This window comes from Equus przewalskii, chromosome 1, assembly GCF_037783145.1.
Source record: "Equus przewalskii isolate Varuska chromosome 1, EquPr2, whole genome shotgun sequence".
Taxonomy (NCBI): domain Eukaryota; kingdom Metazoa; phylum Chordata; class Mammalia; order Perissodactyla; family Equidae; genus Equus; species Equus przewalskii.
The window spans coordinates 72,525,649-72,538,224 of NC_091831.1; the positions used below are offsets into that span (position 1 = coordinate 72,525,649).

General features: G+C 35.9%; 1 protein-coding gene across 14 annotated transcripts in view; it reads right to left on the reverse strand.

Moving 5' to 3' along the window:
• The window catches only part of CHRM3 (cholinergic receptor muscarinic 3), a 457,925-nt gene that overhangs the window by 195,165 nt on the left and 250,184 nt on the right, over window positions 1–12,576 (reverse strand). For 12 of the 14 annotated variants that reach the window (XM_008520564.2, XM_070568103.1, XM_070568085.1 and 9 more), the window contains one exon: window positions 11,847–11,949. The exons of the other annotated variants lie outside the window; for them this stretch is intronic. In XM_008520564.2, the coding sequence (XP_008518786.1) occupies window positions 11,847–11,944 (98 nt within the window). In that variant the 5' untranslated portion in view covers window positions 11,945–11,949. The remainder of the gene's footprint in view (window positions 1–11,846; window positions 11,950–12,576) is intronic. 14 annotated transcript variants of the gene reach the window in all.

Consider the following 12,576-nt stretch of genomic DNA (forward strand, 5'->3'; position numbering starts at 1 on the left):
AGCATGCATTGTACATCTGCTTTAAACATTTACAATGTCTCAAAGACAAGAATGATGCCCTTAAAGATAGGGATGTAACTTCCCCCCATATCAGCATTTCTTTAAGGATAAGCATCTCCTCCTGGAAACTAAGGATTAATTACCAACCTGCTGTGCTCTCCTTGTTACCACTGACCTGCTGACCACTGACCTGCTGTGCCAGCTAAGCATCTCACGACAGTAGTAAAAGAGACATTCCTGTCATATGTGATGTATGCTCTTTGCTCCAAGACAGTATATAACCACTCTGTACACCATACTTCTTTGGTGCTCTTCCTTCCTTGGGGAGGGGATGCCCCAAGCTATAACTCTCAAACTTGGCTCATAATAAATTCACCCCAATTTTGATTTATAGATTGATTATGGATTATTTGCATTTACAGACCTTAGAAGTATCTTTATTATTGAAAGTTGTTATGCTCTTTGAGTATCAGTCTTTTTTCACCTTGTAACATCAATTGCTCAAAGCACCACTATCAATACTTTCCCTGAATTTGTTATATATTGTGTATAAAACAAAACAAACAAAAAACTACAAATCTTGACTTTCTATTAATTTAGTACATACAACAAAGTTTTATATTATTTCAATAAGAGAGTCTTAATAAAAGGATTAATATTTTAAAAATATTGAGAAAACAAAGTCTAGTTGTTTGTAAACAAGAAAAATAAAAGAAAAAACTGAGGGAAGAATTAAGGTAACTGTAGAATTTTAGACTAAATGTAGAAAAGAAGAATACATTTAGACTTTAGGATAAAAACCTGTTCAGAGGCATATATTCTTTCTAAAATGTTAGTGGAAAAATTATAATCATAAAATATTTTTAAAAACTTAAAAATGTTTTTATTAAAACTTGAATCTCAGTTATTCAAGTTCATCCATTTACTTATTCAGTTATTAAACAAACATGTATTGAATGTCTACACCAGGCATTCTCTTAAGTCATGGGAAGGTGAAAAGAAGTAATACAGGATTCTTGCCCTTGGGATGTGAGAGCAACACAGGCTCAGCAAAAAGACGATCTTCTGCTATACTAGTGCGACTCAAGGATCTCAATGTGCACATGTACAACTTTAATTCTCCACAGGAATTCTTAAGATGGCTAAATTGTCAAAATTTTCTTTAAATGCATTAATGCCCAGTGTTTCTGGAGAGCTTACTGTGTTTCAGAAGATAGAGGACGCAAAGATCAATCAGGCCCCTCAGGAGTTCAGGGGCTGGAGGCAGTGTTGCCCTGAGGAGAGGGAAGCCCTCATTCTGGCTCTCCAAACTGTGTGACTTGGAGGTAGACACTTCACAATCTCCATGCACATCACTTTTTCCCTCTCTCCCTTCATTTAATATAAAATTGAACTATTAAGAGCCTCTGTGAGGTCTAAATTAAAATCACCATTCTCTGAACTCTTACCATGCTCAGGCAGGCAGTCTGTCCTTAAAGTGGGCCTGATTACCCATATTGGCAGAATAGGAAAGCAGAAGCTAAAGTAAACCAAGAAACAGGGGGACACAATTTGTAGGTGTTAATTCAGGACTTCTTGAACCCAGACATGCTGGGTACAAAGCTTATGCCCATAACCACGACACCAGACTACTTCCTATGTGGAAGTACTTTTTTAAACTATAGATACATCAACATACAATACTGTTAGTCTTAAAGGAAGATGAGCATGCGTACAAATAAATATGCACAAGGTGCTTAGTGGACTTGAATAATCTTAGCACGAAAATACACAGCATCTATAGAAACATTAAATATTGTACTGATGATGCAGTTTGGATAAAGTTAAAAAATAGCCATGAAATCTTTGTTGAAAATCAGTACGGTAAAATATTTTGGGGAAAAACCAGAATAATGCTTCTAAATTAATGGGAAATATACATATATGTGTATACACAAAATTATACACTAATTATATGCACTATTAGCTACACACGAATATATTTATATTAATCCCTTCTGAAAATAGATCGATAAAAGTCACTGTAATATTTATATTAAAAGAAAAAGTAAAAGAAGGTATCAAAACTGCTTAATTTTTTTCAGACTGGCAACTACCTTAAGAGCAGACAGTTTTGTGTGTTAATGTGAAACACCTAGTATGGCATGGTGCATTCATAACAGTAATATTTGAGGTGGTAAGAATATAGTTATAAACTCTAATGCATATATTTCTTGAGTGTACCTCATTAAAATGTCACATTTATATTAGTAAAGGCAGATTTCAATAATTTTGTGATAGGAAAATCAGAAATTTGTTAAATTTGCTCAATATTAAAGAGTCTGAAACTTAAAAAGAATGGGTTTTACTATGCAGTGAACTGATCTTTTAAAAGTATATCTAAATATGAATATGATCTAATTTACTCAGAAAGACCATGTTGTAACAGTACTACATGATGTTGTTGTTCAGGAATATTCCCACTCATAAAATGCAGTGATAAATAATCTCTAAAGCCAGCACCAGGTTACACAGGTGATATCAGCTTCCATTAAAAGGAGTTCATTAACAAATAAACTCAAAGCCATAGATCAAATATAAAACTTATAGATATTTTCTTAGCAAAAACGAATCAATTAATTATTCTTGGACATTAGAGGACACATCTCACATCTCATTAATTTTCAAAAAAATTATTATTAAAATACAGTATTAGTAAAATAATAAGTTCCAGTACATAAACTGGCATGTATTAGGCAATCAGTACGAATCTGTTGAATGAATAGATGACATCTGACCTTAAGTGGTAGTTATTTTTCTTGAGCGATCACTATAATATCTTAAATTTTTTCCAAAGTACTCATGTTAATAATTATAAAAGAAATAGAATGACACTACAGCTTATGAAAGGTGTTAAAGTTTTAGGGGGTGGGTATGTTACATTCTTCTCTATTTGAACTTTTTTCCAACTAGAAAAGGGTGGAAGGGTGAAAGCTCAAGTTAATGACACTCACTGCTAATCTTTTTGGATGCTCCAGAATGTCAGACAAATTAATTTATTGCATCATTTCCCTAGCTGCGAGGGAATGATAAATCAAGAGGGATTCATGGATGGCTTAGCATTTATTTAATGATCAAGTATTTGTTTAGTGACAGCTTTGAACTGCCATTAGGAATACTACAATGAACGTGATGGGGTTCCCAGTTCTCAAGGAACTCACAATCTGAAGGCCAAATGATCAAGGAAATCAGTGAGTTACAGAACAGAGTGGTAAGTACTGGGTAACTATGAAGGTAGGTCTCTGGGGAAAGAACATGGAGAGGTTAACTCTGCCTGGGGAGAAGATGTACAGGGCACCGGGAAATGCCTCAATGAACAGGTGAGATTTAATCTGAGTCTTAAATATGAACACAGATTCGGTAGGCAAGGGGGTTCAGCCTACTCTGGGCAGGAGCAGCACGTGCAAGCACAGTGTTTGGATAATTCCCAGGAAATAGTAAGACACTGGAGTGGTGGAACTCATGAGGATTCGTGGAAGGGAGTGGCTCCTATGAGCTTGCCTAAAAACTCTGCAATTTAGGGTGAGTTTGTAGGACAGGTGCCTACAGGCACTACAGAGCCAACAGCTTTTAAGGTAGAGGAATAACATTATGTGGTCCAGTTTTTAAGATATAGATTATTCTGGAATTAGTGCTGCGGAAGGGGTGGAGTGAGGTAAAACTGGTGGCAGAGAGATAATTGAGGAGTCTGTTAAACAGGGTGGTAGAGTCATTCCATTGAGATGACGAGGCAACAGCAGTAGAAGGATAATAGCGAGGGTGAGTCAGAGACAGAACAGAATTGTGAGAGACCCAGACTATTGGAGAAGAAGAGTAGGAGGATCCTATTATCGTTTTTATTTGTATTGTTTGGAGATGAGCATGCCAGAATACAGAGAAATACTGGTTACCGCCCTTTCTTTCTTTTGAGAAAGCTAATAAAATGCCACTTAAAGGGAAGTGAGGAGATAACATGATATTTAGGAACTTGCTTTGCAGTAGATACTCATTTATTTCTCACAACAATCCTGGGAAGAAAATATTACTATTTTCATTTCTACAGATGAAATAATTGAAGCTCAGAGAAGTTGAATACCTTTCTTCGAATTATAAGCCATCCGAGTTCTGGCTGGGGTTGCATGATTGGTACAACTGAAACATGGTTGTGGAGTAAGACAGAGGCCACCCCTGCCCCAAATAAGTAGTGGATCATGAGATTTCTTAGAGCTTAAATGCTTTGTGAAATTAGAGAAGGTAGGCAGAGGGAAAAGAACAAGAAATTCCAGTGAGATGGCGAGTGAGGCTGGGGCAGGAGAAGGGTATGTCCATAGGTGTGAATGAAAGCAGGAACAGCCCAGTTTTAGGCAGTTGAGTATAACTCAGATTAGGAGTAGAAACTGAAGTGGAGACGGACTACCCCTACATTTGTCTCCCACAAAAAGAGTGTGCCAGGTTTGAGGGCAGACACCATATTTTGTATTTAAAAGGAAAAACTGTCCCTTTCATACATGTTTCCACACCTGTGTCTACTTGGCTCCATCTGCAAAGCCATCCTCTCTCTTGACTCTTCCCCCTCCGGCTGGGGGAGCTGTCCTGAGCACTGCAGGAAGGACGCATCACCCCTGGCCTCTGCCCATTAGATGCCAATAGCACTTCCCCCTCAGTGTGACAACCAAACATGGCTCCAGACATCGCTCAATGTCCCCTGGGGGGGCAAAATCACCCTGGTTGAGAAGCACTGATTTAGAGGATAAGGGTTTTGCACTGAGAAAAGAAAAGTTCTGGTTATCATGATTTATCCCTCTTAGTAAGCAGATGGGAATTAATCAGGACATAATTTTTCTGTAATATTTTTTTGTCTCCTGTGTAAAGCCAGGATGATATTACCTATCTCACAGGGCTGCTTTGGCGATTAAATTAGATAATCTGAGTAATAATATGTGTTAGAGGACTCACACAGGGACTGGACCATAGCAGCGCCTTGTAAGTGTGAAATGGTCTAGCAGACTAAAGGCGAGACTCAACCGTGTTAATTGCTTTGCAGTGTACAAATAGTTTAGCTTAAAATGGTCTTTATTAGCGAAAAAATGTCCCAGAAGGACAGCTTCAGTACCACCATGATGACGTTTTGTTTATAACTCTGAAACAGGCTCTCGAATTTTTTCATCTTTTTTTCTGAACAGGAAAATAAATATATTTCAACCAGAAGTTAAGAATATGCTCAAAGTCATAGGTAACTAGTGGAAGAAGAACGTAAATGTGAGATTTTGGGCACTCATCACTTGGTTCTATTTGCCACAAGTATTTTAATACTTTGTGTAGGTTATAATGCAGCATTTGGAAATAAGCTATATTTTAATATAGGTATATAGGTCATCTACCACGAGGAGAGGGTTGTTTTATTAATGATTCATCTTTTCTTATAGATCTAACTCTATTAGTTTTTCCACATTGAAAACCAGTCTTTACAGTCTTTTAAGGCCAGAATTCATACATAGGGATTCCTAATTCCTTTTATCTTATAGAATGCTGCTTGTGAAATATGTGATTTCTCTTTTTTTCCCTTTTTAAAATGATCAAACTATGTGCCATTTGTTTCTGTGCTTTTATGAGGAATAATCACAGAAATTTTCATATTGCAATGAATTTGATGGAGGGTTTAAAATGGAGTAGATTTCAAGATTAGGACAAGGATATAAAGTTTGTGCCATGATTCCGAGATGTTGCTATTTAGAAAAATAAGTAGCAGTTTACTTCTTTTTGTTCAATAGTCTCAATCAAAGAAAATCAGAGACTTGTTCATTTTTCCAAAAGCTTAAAGAGTAACAAAATTAAAAACTTTGCAGGACATTTGGCCCTGTCCAAAACATCCATCAGACGTTTGGTCCACGCCAAAAGGTCTTTGATATCTGGTCATATTTGGTTCTGTCCAAAATATCCATAGAGACATTGGGTCCACACCAAAAGGTCTTTGATATTGGGTCCTGTCTAAAACCATTTGTTATGGGCCAAATATGCTCACGGACGTTTTAGACAGGGCCAAATGTCAAGGACCTTTTGGCGTGGATCAAACATCTTATGAACCAAATGTCTTATGGATGTTTTGGACAGGACTAAATGTCCACCATTCAACTGAAAACACATATATCCAGCAGTAGCAAATATAATAAATAAAAACAGGGTTAGGCAAATATATAATTTTATGCCAAATGAAATAAACTACAGAATTTGAAATAACAAAACTATCTCCACTTTTATGAGAACCTAGACAACAATTTTGAAACTATAGCTTCAACTTAACTTCATAAAACATCATTTAAAATTTAATCTTGACAGAAGTAGAGAACAGAAGACAAAATGAAGACCTCTAGTCCCATTGAGGTTAAAAGGATAATGGAATTCAATACATCAATTCTTGACTTCAGTGGATTTCTTTCAACCATTAGCTGAAACATGAATATAAATATAAACAAAAAGGGGCTGATGACACACATGGTTCAGGATAGCTGTATCTCATTCCTATGTCTGTGATCCTTGAATATGAGCCCAATGGTCCTATAGCACCATCAGTACCCTTTATCCTTCCATTCCTATCCAGTGTGTAATTTCTCTTTTTACAGATGGAATATTTTAATCTTAGACGAAACATTGCTTTTCTTGAGGATTCTTTTTTTTCAGATAACAAAATTGCCTAACTAAATTTTGCTTTAGCTGCCAGGAATCTTAGAGTCAAGTTCAAGGATTAATAGCAGCAACTATTAGTCCCTAGAGTCTCCCTATTTGTGACTGATATTTATTTATCTCTTGATTCTCCAGTTTTATTTACATTTGTCTGTCCTACATTTCTATTTAATTTATAATTATTGTGCTTTATTCTTGTTATAACTCACCTAAAACTTTTTGTTTATAAAAAAAGCAGAGTACAGGTACATAAACAAAAACAAGTCAATAGTAAAGGATGAAAATGTTTAAATAAAAAAATTAATAATGCCAAGAAAAATATGTCCAAACATTGACGTGGCCAAGTTAAACATGGGGAAGTTCCTGATTTCAGAATACTTGTAATCAAAGTTATCAGTGATCATATTATTAATATTTGGATAAACAAAAATGGTTTGTTTTAAAAATTTCTCCAATATGGAAATATAACTTAGGGATCCTAAACATATGAAATTACTTATTCCCTGAGGCACAGTATGCTCTTACTATGAATGCAATTTAATTTCAAAGTGAAATTTCACAACCGCTGAGAAAAAGAATTTTATGTATAAGGGACTTATATTACTACTGATAAGACCATTACATCCATTTGGACCATATACCCTTTTTCTAAAATGAAAAAGTAAAGCAATGTAAAGCATATCATCTTTAATTGTCTTTAATTGGGTTTGAGCTATGCCAAGAAAAGTCAGAGATTTAACAGATAAGCAGATGGAGGCATGGGAACGATTCATGCACTTCCTAGAGAGTTTACTTGGGAAACATATTACCGGATTGGACAACATTAGATGCTATTCAATTATTCTCAAGTGCAGCTGTTTCTTTATCAGACTAATACTTACAGCAACACTGCAGTATTTTACCTGTTAATGTTTCTCTACATGACTCGAGCAAAGTTTTTAAAGATAAGGCACTTCAATCAGGATCTTTAGACTAGAACATCTCCTTAAAATGAAGAAAAAAAAATTTTAAGGATGAAAATGTTGGTGAAGGAGAAGAGAGAAGTAAACAGCCATGCTTTAATAAAATCAGGATGAGCTGCTAACCAAAATATTAGCTTTGCTGGCTCTTTGACTTTGTCCAAATCCTTTAAAAATGATGCTCATCCCTCTGCTTCAGCAGAGCATACCAGATATAGTCTCTGATCTGATGAATTATCATTTTTATTGCTCATTATCTTATGTATCTAGCTCATTGGCTTAGTCAGTTCCTAGCTTTGGTATAATTTCATCAGGTTGTGTCTAAAATTAAAATGCAGTTGAATTATTCATTCACTCATTCCACAAATATTTACTAAAGCCTAATATAGTCCAAGCAAGGAGGATCCTGGAAGAATATATCTTTTGTTCCAAAATATCCACTCTGAAAAGTCAACACAAGGTGCCAGAAGAATGACAGAAATAAAAAGTTTGAAAAAATAGTAAATATCTATAACAAGCATGTATATTTTTGGAGCCATTTGACATATTAATATAAATAATACATGTCTTCACAACAACTCAGTATTACCAAGAATCCATATGTGTCTGCCCTATAATAAATGTGGGATACATTTATCTTTTACATTAGATTTTTAAAATGAATCTTAACCAATGATATGTCAGTTTTAGGGAACCTCTCTGATTAAAAGGAGTTAATAGCAAATGAAAAAAGTAGTAGAAAATGCAAAGAGAAGTACACTTAACCCACGATTCACTTCAGATACTATTAATCTCATGTGGCGGCAATATGGTGGATTTTATTGAGATTTTAATCTTCCTCTGTCCAGATCCCAGACAGTCAGGGATATAAAGAGTTTAGAAAGCAGGCTTTACATTATTTGAAAAGCTTTGCCTGTACTAATGTAGAACTCTAAAACATAAGCGCCTCACTGCCTGAATCCTTCAAAGAAATTCCTAAAATGGCATGAAAAGAATCTGTGGCCTTATTACAGCTCTATTCGCCACAGAGAAGAATTGTACATAAGGCCAGTCCATCTTGATCCCCAAAGGAAATACGCAGGCATCTTATTAATAGGCATATCTTGTACTGTGTCTCCAGGGATGCTCAGTGTGTGTGTGTCTGTACTTCTCTCTGTGTATTTTGTTCTCCTTTTTTCCCCAAAATAAATATTTAGGAGAAGGCTTAAAATATCAACTGCTTTTCTTAATGTAGGATAGCTCTGTGCAGGCATATTATTTGGGCAAATTAGGTCCCACAACACACTTTAGCTTCATTGATGAAAGTAATTTAGGGTAAAGAAGACAGCTATGCCTCAGACGTTAATGTAATGCTTATCTGAGTTTATAACATCTTTATTGGTCTCCATTACCTGAATGTCATATGCACATTGCTGTGATGTTCTTAAGATAGCTCCTTGAAATTTTTATAACGTAAACGGTGAAGGTGGTTTTATACTGAAGACAAAAACTGTCACCAGTATGAAATAAAAGCTGATTACGCCGTACACAAGTGGTGCTGACGTGAACCCAAGTTTCCACTCAGCTTCAATGCAGTTTGCATTTATTTCTTTTAAACTCCGATTGAAATAATATCACTATATCTCAAGGATATCTCTATTGATGAAAACTTTTTGATGACATCTTATCCTCTTTCCTTCCAATGGGAAGTGCCACATCTGGTTATGGGGTGGTTAGGGTGTAAAGGAAAGATTTTAGCAGCTAAAACAACAGTTTATATAGTCAATATACAGTCATTATGAGAAAAAAATATCCCCACTGCAGCTCAAATAAATAACTGGATTTACATTATTCACTGGTGGAAAGGAAGGTCTATATGTCTGAGCAGCAGGAGAAGAGATCCCAGCTATACCCTCACCCCAAAAACACACATCTCTGATTCTGTTATTCTGCTTGAATACTTACCAATATCAACTTATTTTGTGGATGAACCATGCAACTATGAATAAATGACACTTAATAAACTTTGCTAGCTGTGCCATAAAATTAATCTCATAATAATGTCACTGCCAAATTATAAAATCCCTTTGCTCCTGACAGTAATGTGAGATCAGGACACTGACTGGGTGACAATTTGGAGGAGAGGTCAGTAGTACTTTTGGCCTATGGTTCATGGCCTGGAGGAGCAGACAAGCAGAAGGTATTGACAGGTTAGGCAATAGGCCCGATGTGGAAATAGGATAAAATTGCCTTGATATCTTCAGTTACACCTTTTATGCTCTTTCTCCCATTTTCTCCTGAAACTTCTTGCCTCAATGTCTTGGTCCTTCAACAAAGCCTGAACTCAGATTCTTTATTCAAACAACGTACAAATGATCATTATCAGTTATTATCATTATTGTTATTATTATTGAGGAGGTTTAAGCAGACATTGACCAGATGTTTTTCTATTTATAAACAATTACTCTGGCTGTTGGGTGGAGATTGGTTTGCATGGGAACAAGAATCGCAATAAGATGATAGAGGGACTACAGTGGAAGACTGCTGAGCCAAGGAAGTGATGAATGTGATTTGGACAAGGGGGATGACATGTGACACAGAGACTGATGAAGTTATTACTGCACTGGTTCTAAACCCTGGTTGCCATTAGAACCATCGGAAGAGCTTTCAGGTCCACGCTCAGAGGTTTTGATTTAATTTTCTGGGTGCAGCCTGAGCACCAGTATCTTTTCACAGTGAGAGTTCAGAACCACTGGGTCTGAGCTAGGCTTTGGAGAACTTGATGGGTTAGTTGTGGAGTGGTTAAGAAGAGGGACATATCTTGTATGACAACTAGATTTCTGGCATGAGCAACTAGTTTTATTGTAGTGCCATTTATAGAGAAAGAGAAGACTGGGAACCTAGATTTTTATGTGAACTCACCTGATTTTTTGATTTGGAAATTTTTCTAACACATGCATTTCAATTTTGTCTTGACAAAAAACCCATACAAAATAGACAAAGTAAGATAGATCTAACACGTAGGTGACTAGTGCAACTTCTGCCTAGTGTATCTGGCTCATTGCAATCGTGAAATGATCATTTTTCTCCCTCCTTTCCTCCCACTCTCCCTCCTTCCCTCCATCCCCCCTTTCCTTCTAAATTAAGTAATAACACTTTCCCTAAGGAAGCATAAAAATTTTTCCCAAGGTCACAGGTTAAGTAGTAATGCTAGGTCTCATGTCTGATTAAGTCCCAAGTCTGTGCTACTTCTCAAATGTGCTTTTCAGCAGACTTTTTTTTTTTTTGTGGGAGGTGGGGTAGAGGAGTTGTTATAGAGTCTTACTTTTGAAAATAGTTTATATAGATGGGACATTTTTCTAAATATGTAAGTAGCATTTCAACAAGCCTATTATATTCCTAATAATATTTTAAAAGCTGAATACAAGAAAGTAACGAATCTTGTAATAAAGTATTCCTTAGTGATAACATACCACACACACACACAGACACAGACACACACACACACACACACACACATACACACTACTCATCCAAGTAGTCTGAACTGGATCTAATCAAGAGCTACAAAGCTTATATCTTATAAAAATCTAATTTCAGCATATCCCCTTCTAGAGAATTCATTAATCAGCAAAACTGTTAAATACTGTTATTTTCTGTTTATGTCACATTTATGTCATGATACACTGATGGAGTAAACGTCACAAAACCTTAGAGAGCAAGGGATCATTAATTAATTCACATGTAGGGTCTGTTAGCTCATAATTTAGCACTCAATTTTGTCTAAGCCTAGACTAATTTTAGGGGAAAAAAAGGGAGTTTATATCTTTGTGTTAGAATTTTGAACTACAGATATTATACTTAGAAACATACAAGGGGATTAATCATATTTCGTACACTTGATTTCCACAAAGTTGTAGACAGTTCTTATTTTAAGAACCATAGAATTTCCCCTCTCTCCTGGAATGAATGTATTTTTAATTTATATTTATCACGTAACAAAGAAAATGAAGAGGTCTTTGAGTCTCATATGTCATACTATAAATACATACTTCTAGGTAGAAAAGACAAAGGTCATTTCTGACATGTGAATTTTACTCCTCAGAATAAATTCCATCCTCAGTAAAGAACAAGAACAACAGGAACGGATACACATCCATACATATGATTCAAAAGAATGGGTAAGCAGACAAGGGAAATTTTACCTACCTATTCCAGGTAGGATTATCAAACCAACCCAACGTATCAAGGACTGTGCTGTGTGCTGAACTTCTCTTGTAGGGAGAAACCAGGTGCCATGTTACCATGAAAGCTAAAAATCAAACAAATAAAGAAGAGATAAATATATCTAAAACAAGATAAAAGATGAAGTAGGATACTGGGATCACTAAATTGTGAGAGGGCATTTTAATTAACTGATAGATTTCATAAATGGAGATTTATCACAGCATTCTCCAAATGTTGTTTATCAAGAAATCTTTTTATTCTATAACACCTATTAGCATCCTGCTGAATGAGGGATCCACAGCATTTACTGGGGAAACAAGTAGTCTGTGTAACCTACCTCTCCACACACGTCGCATCTTCAGTCCATATATATTTATATTACATATAGAAAGCTAAGTGTTGAGTTTCCCTCGCAAGTTTTATAGCAAGTAAGCAAAGAATCACTCATCTTACTAACACATTTCTTGTTTCATGGCAACAAGTATTTGACATTCACTCATAATTTTGATCACTAATTAATGAGAAAATAACGTGAACCAAGTATTGGGTTGAAAAAAATGAATAGGACTTGGTAGTCCCCTCAAAAATCCCAAGGCCAGTCAACTGGGAAAGGCCACACTGGATGCAGAACATCCCAGTGCAGGAAGCTGAGAAGTAAGTAACTGCCCATCCACAATGCAGAGAGGGTACAGAGGTGGTGTCACCAAGCAGA